This window comes from Pteronotus mesoamericanus, unplaced genomic scaffold (assembly GCF_021234165.1).
Source record: "Pteronotus mesoamericanus isolate MK-2021 breed Mesoamerican mustached bat unplaced genomic scaffold, CSHL_Meso_final scaffold_99, whole genome shotgun sequence".
Lineage (NCBI taxonomy): Eukaryota > Metazoa > Chordata > Mammalia > Chiroptera > Mormoopidae > Pteronotus > Pteronotus mesoamericanus.
The window spans coordinates 779395-797293 of NW_026555330.1; the positions used below are offsets into that span (position 1 = coordinate 779395).

The window sequence follows — 17899 nt, forward strand, 5'->3', positions numbered from 1 at the left end:
TAAACCCTAGATATCAAAAAAATGCAAATTTTAAAATGCATTTTTGTAGTTACAAAATAGTCATGAGGATGTAAAATACAGCATAGGGAATATATAGGATGGGGCAAACATAGGTTTACAGTTGTGAGTACGTGAAACAGAATTTATTCTTGTATTATTATTTGTTATTGTATTATTTTCCATACAAACAACTGTAAGCTTATGTTTGCCCCAACGTTTAGTCAATAATATTGCAATAACTATGTATGGTGCCAGGCGGGTGCTAGAATTACCAGGGGGTAATCACTTTGTAAATTACACACATGTCTAACTGTTATGCTGTACCCTTGAAAGTACTGTAAAATATTGAATGTCAACTATCATTGAAAAATATAAAAAATTAAGAAGCCAAGTTAATGATAGTTTAATATGCCCCTGTTCGTGCACCTCATTTTCACATCAGAGTGTTACCATGTTTGACATTTTCTCACGAACCAGTGATGCGTACATAACTTTAAAATTACTTTCAGATTATTAAAATGTCCCTTGCTGGACATCTCTGTGAATTGATTTTTAAAAATCAGATCAAATCAGGAAACGTCCCAATTTGCCACGGGAGAGTAGTAAGGCAAATTTGTGTATTAGGTTCAGAAGATCAAAACACAGTGCATTATTTTATTTTTGGTTTTTATTTTTTTATCCTCACCAGTGACCTTTATGTTTACCAGTCAGCGCAGCCAACTGAGCCACACTGGCCAAAGCACGCCGCCTTCTTGTAAAAATAAAATTTACTGGGGGAAAAAAATGTGCTAATTTCAGGTATCATATTGGCAAAAAGAAAGCTGATCATACTCAGTGTTGGGGGAAGGGTAGGGAAACAGGAGTGTAAATCACACAACCTTTTTGGAGGGCAATTTCGCAGCGTGGAACGCGCGTTTAAGGCATATTCCTTTACCACCAGCAACGGCACCTTAGGTCATTGGCAATACCCCGAGGAAATAGAACCTCCTATGAAGTGGTCAGCTCAGGACCAAGGGTCAAAGTTCAGCTCACAAGAAGGGGGGCAGGGAGCACCCAAGGAGTCACAACCTTATTATCACCTTGCCTTTCCTTTTTTCTAGGCCCACATCTCAGGCCCAGCAATGCTCCTCACACTCTACCCAATCATGCCCTTGAGTCCCAAAGGTTTGGCCTCCTTGACTTCTCTCTCCAAAGCTGCCCCCATCCTCCCCAAACCTTGGGCATCTGCTCCTCACAGAACAGAACAGACTCGCTATGGGGGAGGACCGAGGCTTCCCAGCTGCCCACCCCATTCGTGCAGGCCCCGAGGACGAGTTCAGAAACAGCACTAGTTTTTCTTTAACTGGCCCAGCCTCTCTCTAGGGAAGGATTGCCCTTAGGGAGATTTACCCTGCAGCCTCTCTCCTTTTCCCTCAAAGGTAGTGTCCCTCAAACCAGCTTTCTGTGGAGCCAGGAAGTCTGAGGAGTTTCCAGTCGTTCCCACACGGTCATGCATTCAGAGCTTGCCTGTACCAAGAAGACAATCTGCCCTTGGAAACTCTTCAGCAAACCGTGGACCCACCCCTCTTGGCCAGAGTTCTCTAGCTTCCAAGGCCTCTTACAACCTCCACAATTCCAGCTTCATTCAACTGCATCATCAGCCGGTTCGATCAGCATATATCTAATGAGAGACAATGTGCCCACCTATCTCCTGCTGATTCCTTGAAATACCAGGCACTCCCAGGCACCGTCCTCTTCTTAGGCCCCATGTTATTCCTCCCGAGGAGATCTGGTTCCCTGCTGCCTGCTCCTCTACTCATTAGAAAACAAAAAAAACTGCAGCCTTTTGCAAATCCTCTGTAATGCGATTCATCCTCCATTTACTGTGATTCTCCCTTTTTCTCTTCAGCATCCCCAAGGTCCTCTTTGGCACTCCCAGGGCAGAACACACCTCTCTCGCCACCGAGTGCCACCGAGTGCGTATCAGGGTTAGGAGCATCGCGGGGCACAGGAACACCTCCTCCTGGGCCCCATCCCCCAGCTGCCTGTGAGCTGGAGGACAGCAAGCCACTGTTCTGCTGGATTTATGGCTGTTCCGGACAAACTGCCAGCTCAGCAGTGGAAACTCATTCACGCTTCTCAAGTTCACACGTACTTTCTTTCCCAGGGAGGACAGGGTTGGCCTCACGGGTGATTCTAGCATTGCTCTTGCCTCTGACTTAACATCACGCAAGCAGCCAACGAGTCTTTCCAGGTCAGGTTCCCCAGCCATACAGGATGCAGGGGGGCACTGTTCTGTGCAATAGCTGTGACCCTGATGAAGTAGGGGATTTTTTTAACTTTTGCAAACTGAATCCTGATGTACAGGCTGGAAGTTCTTATTCTAAATGAACCTTTCAAAAGGCTGTTGCATGGAAATTTATTCCCTTCTTTATCTTTCTTAAAATTCTGAGATAAAGGTATAAATGTGCTTCCATAAGTTAAATGCATTACCAGCATGTGGTCTACCTGGATTCTGACCAGCATTGCTATTTAATAAAACAGGAGAAAATATGTGAATGCATCACATATAGTGAAGGTATATCAGGTCATTAAACTTCAGTGTGTATGTGTACACATAAGTGTGTGCATAGCGAGTTGTGATGTAAAGTGAATTTCTGATTTTGGGTCATGGTCAAAGTTTAAAAGCCACTGATCCATGGGTAGACTTAAATGTTCCTTGCCTATTTAAGACGTGGCGCCTTCTGATAGACAAGGGGTACACAGTCTCAGTTTTGTGAGCTTCAAACAAGATGCTTTACTATGCCAAGCCAGTGTTTTCTAAACCTTTTTTAGACCGACAGTTATGAAACACAAGATTAAATTGTGATTTTAAGCTCACATACCCCACCCCCTCCAACAACTACACACATAACTGAAACAAATTTCATGACATAATATTAGCCTTAGTATTGCCACTGCTCTCTGATATTTCTCATTTTGTGTTTTTTAAATGCTAATCATGACCCATTAAACCGACTTCATTTCCCGGCAATGGACTAGCTGTGACTTGCTTCAAGTCTGAAAAGGACCGTTCTGGCGGGGAGAGGGTGGGGGGCAGCGAGCAAGCTGTGCCTGCCCAGAATACCAAGTGGGAACAGAGGCCAGGCCTGGTTTCAAGCCATGTGCTGGAGCTTACTTCAGTGTTAGAAAGATTTAAACGGGGGCGGGGCGCGCAGCGGTAATGCAGGGACACTAACACAGACGCCTCTGCATGCGGAATAAAAAGGCACAGAGCAGAGAGAAGAACCTTCTAGTGGGCTGCCAGAGAGACTCTCCAAACTGAATGTTTTACAAAAACAGACAGGAAGGCTGGGTGCTCCCAAACAACCCAAGGATGCCGGGCAGTCTAGCCAAGAAAACACCCCTTCCGCCCTGCAAGTTCGCAGGGCCTTTCCCAAAGGCCTCCAGAGATGAGCTGCAAACTCCCAGCACCCACCTGGCTGCCTTCCCAACCTCAGGAAACCCCCCACCCCCAACCCCAAAAGATGTCTAACTTCCCTAAGAAAGCTACAAAGCCCCCAAGGGAAGGCCTCTCTCCCACTCCAGTGGCCTGGTGGAGGTTGCTAATACTACCCATACAAAAGAGGAGGCGAAGACTGTGAGGTGCCTCTGTCTCATCTAGACCTACCCTGCTCCTAAGGTCAGGGCCTGAGCCCACTCCGTCCAGGCTGATCGCTCCTCTCCACTCTTTCAGCGGGCAGATCAAGCAGAAGCCGGGCTGCTGCGGGATGACCTCATTTACCATTTATCTGGTCAGTCGCCGCTGTTTGGCCAGTCTCCCTAACTCGCCTACAAGGGTCCTGAAGGCAAGGGCCGGTCAGACACTTCTGTGAGTATAGGACAGGGTGGGTATGGCGGGGAGGGGCGGAGGGTCCATGGAGAAACGCCTCAGCAGACACAGCGGCAGAGAAGGCTGCACTGTGATGAAGACCATGCGGTAGTGGCACGGAGAAAGTAACAGTCGCCGCCTCTTTTGGAAAGGAGGGTGGAAGGGGTGGGTCCCTGCTGAGGCTGGTAGGCGGCTACACCGCAGGGTGTAGAAGTTGCGGGGGTGGGGTAGACACCCAGGTGCTGCGAGCATATAAGTGAAGGGGCTGAAGAGTTCACAAAACATGTGACATTCACTGGACGAGGACACCAAATCTCACAGGACCCTTACAACCAAGGTAGATTAAGATTGGAAGTAGATTGCGCTAATTCTGTATCACAACAAACCGAGATACGTTCCTGAGAAAGATTTGCTAAGAAATAGTATACCAATTTGCTGGGGGCGCCTGTAATCGATTCTAGTCCAGTCTTGTCATTCCTGACCAGCAATGAGGCCAAGGCGAGGCCATCTGCGGAGGCCACGTGCGGAGACTAAGCCTGGACCCCCGAGGCGGCGGCCGCGTGGGCCGCTGGGGGAACTCGGGCGCCCCCAGCCCGCCCGTTTCCTCTGAGTTCCCAGGAGGCCGAGGGGCGGTGAAAAGTCGTAGCAGTCTTGCGTCAGACGAAAGGCGGGTACGCTTGCTGCCTTTTCTGCAGCTTCTCTAGCTGCCACGAGACAGGCTGGGACTCGGCCAGCGCCCCCCAGGGAAGGCAGGACTCGGCCGAGAGAGCCAGGGCTTAGTTGGGGGAAGATCTCCTGTCCCTGAGCCGGGAAGCCACTTTGGCGCGCCTCCCCCTGTGCCCCCGCGCGGCGCCCAGCCGCCTGGGCCACTGCGCACCAAGGCGCTGGGGAGCCGCGCTGGCATCCCGCGGGCAGCCTGCAGGACCCTTTGGAGCAGTCTACACGTTGCACTGCTCGTGGGTGGCAAGCCAACATGAAAAGTGCGGTTGCAAACTCAACAGAAAGTTTACATCCTGCAGCTCGTCGCCGTTTTTTCCTCCCTCCTTCTCCCCCTCCCCCAACCCTCAACCCCAACCAAATCAGGAGGCCCCAGAACCCACCGATACCCGGGACGGGGAGTGGGGGTGGGGCGCGCTGGGCCGGGCTCTGCCAGCCTGCTTCCGCGGAGGATGCTTCTCTATCTCCTGCTCGCATTACCTGCAGCTCGGCAATCAGCTCCTCTTTGCTCAGGTTCTGCTTCTCCACCACCTGCAGCCCTCCATCTTGCAGGATCTTCCGGCAGCAAGGGTCCAGACTATCACTGATGAGCACTTTCCGCAGATTTGCAAAGGCCATTGCTGGAGCCGGCCTCGGAATCGACCGTTCTCCCCGCGCAAAAAACACCTAAGCCGAGAAGCAGCTGTTACGACCGCCGGGCTAGAGTAACTGGGCAGGATTCACGATCTCCCGCTCCCCCTTTATCTCCCCCTCCTGCTCCTACTGTCTCCTTTTGATTGGACAGAAATGCTCCAACTCGCGATGACTCCGCCTCCTCCTCGAGGTTCTGGGCCTTCAGTGCCCCTCCCACTATATTATTCTCTGGCACTGAATCTCTCAATCTCAGCCAAAACCCTTCCCTGCATCTGGTGAGCATATAGAAGCACCATTTACGCTGACTAGCTGATTTATATCTGAAATGAACTGAGAAAGATTCGTTCTCACCGTGAGAATAATGTTTCATGTTCTTTCCTCCCAAGGACTCATTTATGAATTCCTGAACAGCACTTACGGAACACACACCCATTATGTGCAAGGCACTGTGCTGGATGTTGAAGGGGGCTGGAACATTAAAAAGACATAGTCCCTTTCCTCTGGTGACCAAACATCTGAGGGCACTAAAGACACAAGCACGGAAAGTTAAATAAAAAGCAATAGGAAACCGTTCCTGAGAACTCACAAAGCAGTGATTATTAATTCCAAATGAATGATGCAATGAGAATCCTGAGTTTAAAAAAGTGCAAGAACCTGGTAAATTTAGACAGAATGTTTGTCCAAATTCATTATTCTCTTCCTCCTCCACTTTCTCTCTGATAATAAAAATGAAGAAAAGGAAAATGATCTATCAGTATCTCAGTCTAGACTAATTTATATGCTGATGGAGAAGGCACTTCCCAGCTCTTGACTTTCTGTGTAAATCCTACTGCAAGCACGGTCTCCCATGCTCCACTTTATAGAAACATTGGAGAATTCCATTTTAGATTATTTCTCTTTTTCATAGTTTATTTTAATTGTAAATGACATACAGTATTATGTCAGTTTCAAGTATACAACATAGTGATTCAACATTTATATATTGCACCTTGCAAAGTGATCACCACCATAAGTCTGTCTGGTAACTGTCACTGTAACTCTTACAATGTCATTGACTCTATTTCCTATGCTGTACAGTACATCCCCATATTTTAGTGTATACCTGGAAGTTTGTGCTTCCTAATCCCCTTCCCCTTGTCTTCCCCTACCCTTTGGGGACCATCAGTTGTTCACCTGTGGATTATTTAGGGCCCTGGCTGGTGTGGCTGAGTGGACTGAAAACAGGCCTGCGAACCAGAGGGACTCTGGTTAGATTCTCAGTGAGGGCACATGCCTGGGTTGCCAGCCAAGTCTCCAGTAGGGGGCGCCTGAGAGGCAACCACACATCGATGTTTCTCTCCTTCCCTTCCCCTCTCTAAAAATACATAAATAAAATCTTAAAAAAAAAAAGCCACCTAGGATGAGAAGCAGAATCAAGATTACTCACAGATGGCTGGCTCAGTTAACTGTCGTGGGCCATAATTCTGCACCATCCAAAAGACTCAAGTGTAGACCCTTATCCTATAGAACTACGCAATGTCAATACTATGAAGAAATACAAATTTTGGACTGAGAATTCCTAGGCACAAATCAGGTTTTAGACCAAATGTTCCCAATCGGAAAGAAGATCATTTGCTATCTTGTTCACTCCTTTGGATGACTTTTTGTTAACTCCAGCACTCAGGAGTATTCCACTTCTCTTCCTTTCAGGAGGAAGTCCTGGGGATGCTGGGCGCACACAGTAGACCCAGCGCCAGAGGCTAATGAAGGGACTTAGGAAGCTCTCATTTTTGTTACTACTTTCATTCAACCCCTCCCACGACTCACCCTCTGCTTCCATTCAAGGTAGAGCCTAAACCCAGCTCTCTCTACGGTATAACTTCACCCCTTTACCCTAAGTCAAACTTCTTGGATTCTATCGAAGCCGCATCCCAGAGGCCCTTCCACACCTGATACCTGGGCATTATTTTCTTTGTTTATTTTCTATGCCACACAATGAAGGACACTTCGAAGCCCATCAAGAAAATTAGTTATCAGAAAAGAGTCAATTTCCAGATGGAAAGGAGGGTGCGTGATAATTTTTACCATCAATAAGTCAGAAATGTTCTCCTTAAATTTCTATAGCACTATCTTCACGTTACCTCACAGTGCCCTGTATAACATATATGCGAATGGTTCCTGTCCCGTTCCCCCACCCCCATTAAGGTCAGAGGTACAGTTTTGTAACCCCCTAACAGTGCCCAGCACGGTGCTTTCCACATTGTGGAAAAAGATTTCATTCACAAATCAATTTATTGAACATCTACTATCTGCCAGGACTATACTTAATACTGGGGATGCATACGATACCTCTCTTTCCTCACTAAGAAACAAAAACAAGATTTAAAATATAGCATTAGAACTGTAAGTAGGTATGTGCTGAAGTGCTTTGGGAGGAAGAAGGAGAGCCCCCCACCCCCATCCCAGCACAGCTCAGAGGCCCCAGGCAGCCTTCTTCTGGCAAGGTTGCCTCTGAGCTGACACTGGTGCTCCTTGAAGACAACCCCACTGAGAGGATGGAGGATATGGAGATGAGTGAAACTTAATCTGCCTTCAAACTGCTCTTCAAATTGCCTGGTGTTGAGAGCCGATGAGGAAGTAGCCACATGGAGAAGAAATGACATTTATGAAGGCCCAGAAATGTGAAGAATTGCAAAACAGATGCCAGGGGGAGCAGATGAGACTGCAGAGGGGCCAGGGGCTGCCCATGAAGGGCCTTGCCCTGAGAGGGAGTTTAAACTTGACTCTAAACTTGACTCAGAGATGCTGAGTAATTTTTTAGAAGTGATATGATTAAATCAGCTGGCTGAGCTGAGCCCTGATGTAGCTAATGTAGTTAGTACCCCTTCCGCCACATACACCCCCAACAATCACCTTTATTTCCAACATCTATTGCAAGGTGAGGGTTTTACTTTTATAACTGAGTGTTGGAGCACGGGAAATGTTCTCCCTCTCCTTGGGTAATTGTCTGCTTCCTTAGAACAGGAACTTCGGCCCTCTTAGAAGTATTAGGAACATAGTTCTCCTTTTTCCTCTGGACTCCTCGCTCCTTCCCCTTCCCCCGGCCCCAGCCCCTTGGGAAGACTCCTGATGAGTGAGTTTGGGGGAAAGGTCCTTGTGGAATCCCAGGCCAGCTTCTTCTTGGCTCACTTTTGGAGCAGGAAGCTCACAAGCGATATGCATGCTCCTGCTTCCTGGTGTGCGGGACCCGCCAGGGCAGGCCGCTCCGCAGGCACCTGAGGGCACAGCATCCCCAGGGGCCAGCTGCTCCACCTGTGGCGCAGGAGGTCAATGGAGGGAGGAGCATGAGAAGCAGGAATCCCATTTTCCAATGTGGAGTCCACCTGGGATCTCCAAACTCACCTCAAAAAGAACGAAACAGATTTTGAGAGGCAGATGAATTGCTATCTGTAAAACAGGCACATGGGGATTTGAATGTCAGCTTCTCAAATTACTAATAACATGACCTTGGGCAAACTACATTGCCTTTCTAAGACGTAGTTTTCTTCTTGATAATATAGGACTGATAGTAGGATAGTGCTTACCTCAAAAAGTTGTTGTGAGGATTAAACAAGGCAAAACACACAACTGAGTGCCATCTATAGGTGCTTGACTTTCATTCATTTGTTTGTTCGTTCTGCCAGTCAGTCGGGCAACACATATCTATTGAGAGCCGGTAATGTGCCAGGTATGGCTTAGGGTGCTGGGAATGAGGCTTTGAACCAGACAAGCACGGTGGTGACAGAAAGTAACTACCCCCAATTCTGGTTGGTGACAGAAAATAAATAAATACATGAAAAATGGGGCAAGGTCGTCTCAGGGTGTGATAAGTATAATGAAGAATATAAAGCAAAGCGATGTGATGGGGAGAGCAGGGTACCAGCGGAGTGAATTTATCATCAGGGAAGACCTTTCCAAGAAGAGGATTATTTGTATTGAGTTTGAAATAAGGAGCCAGTTATGTAAAGTAAGAGACTTCTAGGCAAAGGGAAAAGCAGGCCGTGTCTGGCACATTCCAGGAACTTGCCCACAGATATTTCTGTAGCGCTTTCTGTGTGCCAGGCAAACGCTGGGCCCTGGGGTCAAGATGCTGAACAAGTCACATGAGGTCCCTGGGTTGGCAACACCAACGTCACTCTACGAGGCAAGGAGTTTAGATTTTATTCCAAAGAGGATGAGAAGTCATTGAAGGGACAAGGAGGGCCAAATATTACCTAAGTTTTAAAATGATCACTTTATATTAACACACACACACACACACACACACACACATAAAAGCTCCTTTCACAGTGGTGTTTTTATTAGCACTATAATAATGATGACAGTGAGTACCACATGATAATGATTAGCAGCATTGGGTCCCCTGTTTGGCACCTGAAGCAACTCAGTAAGGTACACTCTGAACTTAGCAAGGCAACCCTGATTGTGCAACTAATAAAAATCAATGAGCCCTGACTGGTGTAACTCAGCGGATTGGGCGTCGTTCTGTAAAGCGAAAGGTGGCCAGTTCAATTCCAGGTTGGAGCACATGCCTGGGTTGCAGGTTCAATCCCCAGTCAGGCTGCTCATGAGAGGCAACTGATCGATGTTTCGCTCCCTCTCTTTCGCCCTCCTTTCCCCTCTCTCTAAAAATAAATAAATAAAACTTTAAAAAAAAAACAACAATGAATAATGGATGAAGTTAACCACCTAAGAAAGTAACCCATCCTGAGGAAAGGTAAATACCTGACAAAGGAGTTTTGGGAACCACCAGATCAAATTCAGGGAAGCAGAATTCTGTTTCCTCCAAACTTTATATTGAATGTTAAAATGAAAAAAATTAATATAATCAATTGTAGTCTGATTTTTCTGCACGAAGACTATATTCATAGAAAGGCTGGGCTGCATGTTTAAGATGGTCCAGGTGAGTCTTGGCTTTTACCCAGCCCTGTTCCAGCAGAAAGCGAGGAAGACAGTGCAGGTGACTGACAGGTCATTGACAAAGTGTGCTTTGATGTGGTCCAGGGAGGATTCATCAGATTTTATCATGTCTGTATAAAAAATATGCCTTCGGAATTGTGCAATTCCCTTTCTTTACCATTCCTCTGAGTAATTTATGTCCAGACACTCTGATGGGTATCAGGGTAGGGCTGCTGGGTGGACCTGTTCTCTCCAAACCTTAACATCTTTAAGTCCTATGGCAAAAGGACAAACAGGCAGAAGTGAAAAGGATTTTTTTTGAAGCGCCCCTGCCCACAGGGACATGCTGTCGAGTGGCAGGGGGCGAGGAAAATGAGCATTAATGTTCGTGAACAGGAAGCATTCAAGTTTGTGCCCTGGTCTCTTGTGAGTTAGGCTAGTGGTCTCTGAAATTCGGGCCAACACCAGGTCTCTGATAAAATCACATGGTAAACCTGCTGACCTGGGAATGGCGCCAGAGAGTCTGCCTCACGAGTCCAGTCTTCAGAGAGCTTCCCTCTCCGACCGCCAGCTCTCCTCTCCTTACCGCCCACTGCGATGTCTTAAAAGCTGTCCACGTCCTGAACTCTCTGAGAATCTGATGAAAGCTACAAAACTTCTCACCTACCCTGTGCAGCTGTGGGGATTCATGTACCTCCTGAAGCCTATTCATGGCTCGCCTAGGATCCACGGACCCCTTGTTAGAAACCCACATTGACATGGATTGCTATGGCAACAAAATGAAAAATAGCAACAATAATGGCTCAAAAATTACTGATCATTTTGAAGTGCTGGATACGTATAATTTAGTAAGTCCTCACAACTCTACGGGGGCAGTACCACTGTTATTCTCCTTTGGCAAATGACAAATCTGAGACATGTTGTTATATTTATCCCAACTTTACAATTTAGAGATTTACCAAAGATTATGTGACAATAGGTGGTGAATTTAGGGTTAGGGCATTTCTTTCTCTCTAGTTAAATTTCTAATTGTGCTGCCTTTGTGTCTTTCAAAACAACTTGAAGATCCTTCCGTAGATAAAATAGCACATTTAATTCAAAAACAACACGAAAGGCTTGAATGTTATGCCTATTGATGACAGGCAGAAACCAGGGATTCTACTGCTTGGGAATTTGTCTAATATTGACACTTACTAAGTAATGTGAGTCTTGGTGTGGTAGGCTGAATAATGTCCCCCAAGATGTCCACCCCAAGGCCCTGACCCTGTGAATATGTTACCTTACATGATAAGCGAAAGGACTTTGAAGATGTGATGATGTTAAGATGTTGGAGGTGGGGAGACAGCCCTAGATGACCTAGGGGTTGGAGAGATGTGATCACAAGAGCCCTTAGAAGAAGGGCACAGAAGTTGTGGGACGGAAGGCCATGCGATGACGGAAGTAGAGGTTGGAATGATGTGCTTTGAAAACGGAAGAAGGGTCCACAAGCCAGGAGTGCAGGTGGCCTGTAGCTACTGGAAGAGGCAAGAAGACATATTCTCCCCCAGAACCTCTAGAAGGGCACCATGACTTTATAGCCCCGTGAAACTGGTTTCAGGTTTCTGAACTCCAGAACTCAGAAAGAATAAATGTGTGTTGTTTTAAGCTGCCATGTTGTGATACTTTTGTATTGCAGTGACAAAAATTTAACATACTTGGAAACCACACAAAATAAAAAGAACAAAGTTTTATCCAGGACAGAGAGATTAAATAGCAATGAAACAGAAAATTTTAGGAGACAAGAATAGTAGAAGGAACATGAGTGGACCCATTCTCCACCTTGCCTCTAATTAACTATGGAGTTTACATTAAAACAAACAGACAAACAAAACCCTGAGTATTCCTGGTTAAACATTGTTAAAAAACAAAATTCAACCAAATTAATTTGAAGATCTAATTGGCTGTTAAGTGATTCATGAATAGGGCAGCATCCCATTTAGCCATTAGAAGGGTTCACGGAGAAACTGTACAAATGGAAGGTTTTTATAGGCAGAAGATGACGGCGAGGGAGCTATTAACAAAGGAAAAGAAAGGATTATGTTTAGACCAGAATGCCTTTTTGGGGAAGAGAACAGGGAAGGGTTTTCATTAAGCAGCTTGTCTCTTCCTTCCATGGAGAGTGCAGAGGGCCCATGTGACTCTGTCTCACCGGTGCTTGACCAGAAAATCCCAGACCAGTGGATTAAAAGTTAGTTCCTGGAAGAGAATGAAACAGTAATTTGGCCAGATATTAAATCTAGGCTTGTACCATGGGCTTGAACATAAGTGATGCCCTTTTGGGCCTGTGGTTTTCTCTTTCACAGTGTCAACAACAACAACAACAACAACAAAAAGATATCAACTCGGTGTTTCGTCACCAAAAAGGAAGTATTCAGAAAAAAGAAACTTTTGCAACCCAGTACATGCAGATATGGCAAGCCACGTGCATGCTCTGCTTGTGTGCCAAGGCAGGGGAGGGGTATTCACAGAAGGGAAAAGGAAGTTAAGGGAAGGGGAATTAGAATCATAGACCTTTATTCTAAACATGGAGTTCTTCCAGGAGGGTTCTCCCGTGCAGGGTTCTTCCCATTACATAGAGTTTGAGAACTCCCATAAGCCCTAGCTCCTCCCATAGACCCTCTCAGCTGGTTGCTTAAAGTCCCTGAGGCTTTATCAATCGCCTAAAGTGAGAGACAGGATAGATGGGACCAGGAATCGCTCCCAACTGTCCCCTCCCTATTTACTCCTCAGGCATCTATTCCCTGGAGTGATTATTGATTAAGGATGCCTGACCAGAGATAAGAAACAGAAAATGAGGGATGATGCACTGCCCATCCCCCAACCACTTCAAAGGGCTGGATTTTGAGCCATGGAGTGTCGCATGGTATGGTAGCAAAATGAAAAATAGCCACCATAATAATACGAATATTGGGCATGGTAACAAAGTGAAAAATATTAAAGAGCTATTTGAGGGAGGTGACCCTGGGTCACAGCGAATGCTGTTCTAGCACACTCAGGTGGCAGAGGCGGGGCGGGGAAAGGGAGACATTGTCCCCACTCCTCATTCATTCCTTCCACACACCCTAGATCATTAAACAGCTATGACATGCTGGGAGGTGCTGGGGTCCTGGCTTTCATGGAGTTTATTTCTAGTGGAGGTGACAAGCCTTAACCAAATAATCGCACATGAGGGTATAACTGAAATGCAGGACAAATGTTACAGAGAATTGGTTCTTTGAGTTTCTTGAAACTTAATCAAGACTTGGGGGGAGTGGGAGGAAGGGGAGCAGGAAGGGTTCTTTGAGGGAGTGAAGCTCCAGATGGTATCTGAAGGAAGAATAGATGTGAACTTGGCCCTTACAGCCTTTCAGGGGGAGAGAGACTGAATGAAAAGGAGGAAAGAATGCTCCACACAGGAAACAGCGAGTGCAGGCCCTTTAGGTGTGTTGGGGGAATGGGGAGACAGCATGCCGTGTTCATGAAACTCAATGAAAAAGGCCATGCACGAGCATCATTCTAGTGCCTCCAGGACCTTTGGCTGCATCATTGGTAGGGATTGTGCTGTCACCACGGTGAGCACCAGCAGAGTAGCAGGAGGGAGGCAAACACATGCAGCCATAGAGGCAAGTGGGGCGAGAACCAGGAATTCAGCCTTTCACTTTTAATGTCGTCATGTAAGAACATGGACGGCACATCTAACTAAAAGGATCTTCCGTGGCTTGAGACGCAGTCCTTGGACACACCTTTGAAGATGGAAGCACAGTGACCCATGCTTAGAGAAGGGACACTCGGATCTCTCTATGCCACCGGGGTCTTAGGCAGGACTGAGTGGGAAGAGGACCCTGGCCTGTCACTCCTTTAGTGGTTGTTATGTACATACGAAGTGGAACTCAGGACAAATCAAACATCTCTAAGTAGACACCAAACAGAACGTTTCATCCCGTTTCACCTCCTGTCATTAACAACATGAATCAGAGAGACCTGTGGAAGACAGAGGTACTTTTTTGCAAAAGCCTTAGCTCGAGCTGCTATAACAAAATACCATAGACTGGGTGCTGGAAGTCCAAGATCACGGTGCCAGCATGGCCGAGTTTTTGGTGAGGGCCTTCTTCCCCATTTACAAATGGTTTCTTGCTGGTCCTCAAATGGCAGAGAGAAGTGGGGGGCGGGGAGATGGAATTCTCTGGTCCCTTCATCCCCTTATAAGGGCATTGAACTTATGGCGGGGGGTGGGGGTTGCATCCCAATGGCCTCATTAAAACCTAATTGCCCCCCTCCCCCAGACCCAATCTCCAAATACCATCCCTCTGGGGATTAGGACCTCAACATATGAATTGGGGGCAACATAAACATTTGGTTTGTAGCACTCTCCAAAATTTTAACATTCCTCTCCCTCCCCCCGTCAGCCAAAATATAGGTTCCAAGATCAGGGTCCCTCAACATATACGAAGCCTGAGTTGATTCTTCCATAGCTCATGGCACAGGGGATTTCGGAATACAAATGTATGTGAATGAGATGAATTACAAATTCAAAGTATCTATTTATTTAGTTTGCATTGGCTGTACTTCATTGCATTAATCTTTCTTTTTTTCCAGATCCTTCTAATTTGATTGCTTTTCTAGACAGCAGACTCCCCACTCCTGATCCTGACCCTGGAATTTCCATGACCTCAGGTCACCTTATCCCACTTTCAGGCCAGTTTTGTCCTCCCTTCATGCCCTTGTGTCCTCTAAGAGCCAAGGTCCTCTTCTACCCAGGCTCCAGGGGAGAAATGGTAATTTCTGATAGAAACATTTAACGTGATATTTTATGACAATCTGGAATAATTCCTTGACCAATTTACTATTATCTAGCTTCACTCTTTTATATTGGACTGCTAATCTCTATCTTGTATCATGAAGAGTGAGAAGGCTTGGAGCAAAAATGAGTTGCTATGTGCAATCCTATTGTCAACTCTAGATCTGTCTTGTGAAAGCTCTGATTAATTCATTCTCACTAATGAACAAATGACTGATACAATCTTAATATAACTTCTTTCACAGTTATCTGTATGCACATTTCACCTATTCAAATAAGATCTTTTATTTATGTAGGAATTGTATAGTTCATAAAATGGTGATGATCCCGTAAGGTAAAATAGACTGATGTTATCAACACCATTTCAAAGGTGAGAAAAATTGAGGCTCAAAGAAACTGCATATCTGCTTTTGGCCAAGATAAAGTAATAGGGCCCAGGTTTACTCTTCTGCCTAAAACAATGGACAAAAACATGAAATAATGGTTTCCAGTACAAGGATGTCAGAACAAAGACAGCGATGTCTGAGAGATAAGAAACAAACAAGGTAAGCCCTATGATTGCCCCAGCTTATGGTCTGGAGATGTTTAGAGATCACAGGGTAGAGATGGAGAAACCAGGTGCAGTAGCTCAGTGGTCTCCTTGAAGTAAGGAGATGGATGTACTGTTATTATTATCAATCTTATTAATTACCAAGAAAGCAGAGTGGACCAAATGTTTGGTGGCCAGCTCAGAGGAAACCCAGATCATTGGGGAACAGTATTTCTGAAAGGCTTCTGGAAATGGCTGGGATTGGAGAGGATAGTCAGTGAAAAATAGTGAGCCTTTCCCAGAGGTTCTAAGCACAGATGTGGAGGCAGCAATGTACACGGGAGGTTGGTTGAGGTGATGTAGGAGAGGAGCCTGGTCAGGCTGTGGCAGGCATTTCTTATTTGGGAAGAAAGGAGATGCATTTAGAAAAGTAGGTTATGGAAAAGTCTTTTATGTCATGGAGAGGTTTTTCATTCAGATTGACACAGAACTTGGGCTGTTAATAAGGGGAAAAAGACAAGCTAACTGGTAAATTCTCAAATCAAAACCATGATGGCATCTTCATTAACACATTGTTCCAGCTAGGTATATAGCCAGTTATTAGAAGATATAATATATGCAGATAAGCAATATGTTTCTGTATCCCCAAGAAGGTACACAGAGACTCTGGGAATTACACAGATAAATTAAGTATAAATCAGCAACCCAATAATCAGAAGTTGTCTGAATGGCTCCACATTGAGTTAAAGACCTGAGTTGATAGACATTCAGTTTGGCCATATAGTGGCTATATGATCTTTGATAAATAACTTATGTTCTACGTAGCTCATTGTCCTCATCTAAAAAAAACAGAGTGGGTATGAACATGTCCTGAAAAAATGGATGTGAACATGATTTATCATGTATCCTAACGTGATTACTGTACAGTGATGAGAAATAAAAGCTGCTATTGTTCTGGATATGATTTAAGAGTATGCACTTGGCCCCCCCAAACAGCAAATGTGTTCAAAGATGGCCATTTATTTTCTGTTATGCTATAACCATTTTCATTGAACTTCTTTTTCTTGTAATCATTTTATTTATTGATCTTTCCTCTGCTCCAATGTCCTATTTGCTTTGCCCATCTGTTCAAAATTATATAAGGTACCTCAAAGACAAGTCAAACAAACAAAAGAGTTTAAGCACTGCTATGAATCTTCATGTATTCATTTATTCATTTGTTTATTCACATTTATGTTACCATTTGAATATGCCCAGAACTATGTAAAAGAAAAATTCTACATCCTTAAGGAGCTTACAGTGTGTGGGTCACAGTCAGGTAAATCAGTGAAACTATTATAAAACAGAGGGAAAAGTGCTTGGATGAATGTGTTCACAGATGCTCTATTAGAAATTAGATTGGCTGAAGATATAGAAGCAACACAAGTGCCCATAAATAAGCAATTAGGTAAAAAAGCCATGGTGCATATCTATAATGCAATATTACTTGATCATAAAAAAGAATGAAATCTTACCATTTGCCACAGCGTGGATGAATCTGGAGAATATTATGCTAAGTGCAATAAGCAGAGAAAGACAAAATACCATATGGTTTCATTTGCATGTGGAATCTAATGAACAAAATAAATGAACAAACAAAACAGAAACAGACAACAGACTGATGGCTGCCAGAGTGGAGGAGTTTTGGGGGGGGGCTGGGTGGAAAAGGTGAAGGGATTGAGAAGTACAGATTGGTAGTTACAAAGTAGTCACGGGGGCGTGAAATACAGCACAGGAAACACAGTCAATAATGTTGTATTAACTGTTTGGTGCCAGGTGGATACTTGAAATACCAGGGTAACACTTTATATGATTGTCTGACCACTATGATGTACATCTGAAACTAATACAAAATAATGTTGAATGTAAACTATAATTGAATACAAAATTTTTTAAATTAAAAAAAGAAATTGATTGACTAGTGGAGCTGCAAGGCCAGCCTGAGGAAGCTCCTGATGCCAGGGACAATGAGTTGAATATTGGTAGACTGCTGGAGTGGTCTAGGAAGTAAGTCGTACTTTGTGCAGAAGGTGTGGGATGCCTAAAAGCATCAATGTAAGAGAAACCATGACATAGGAAAGTGCTAGCAGATCAGTAAGATCGGAGTGTAGGGTGTGAGGAAGGAGTGACAAGTAATGACATAGGAGAATGGACATTGGCCACATCAGGAAGGGTCATGCAATCAAAGCAGTGTGCACATCATCGACAAAGAGATAGGGAAACATTGAAGGGCCAGAGTGTTGATTGGGTGGTAGGGTTTTATCTGGAATATGTAAGAGATTCTAGGTGTGGATGTGTTGATAACATTCAATTATAAAATACTGTGAACACTTAGATTGCTTCTGTATCCTGACTATTGTGATAATGCTGCAATGAACATAGAGATGCATATATCTTC

General features: G+C 45.1%; 1 protein-coding gene across 1 annotated transcript in view; it reads right to left on the reverse strand.

Moving 5' to 3' along the window:
* Positions 1 to 5392, reverse strand: part of PHGDH (phosphoglycerate dehydrogenase) — a 34524-nt gene extending 29132 nt beyond the window's left edge. Inside the window, exon 1 of the mRNA XM_054565010.1 lies at positions 5048 to 5392. Coding sequence (XP_054420985.1) covers positions 5048 to 5185 — 138 coding nt within the window. The 5' untranslated portion in view covers positions 5186 to 5392. The remainder of the gene's footprint in view (positions 1 to 5047) is intronic.
* Positions 5393 to 17899: the final 12507 nt, after the last annotated feature.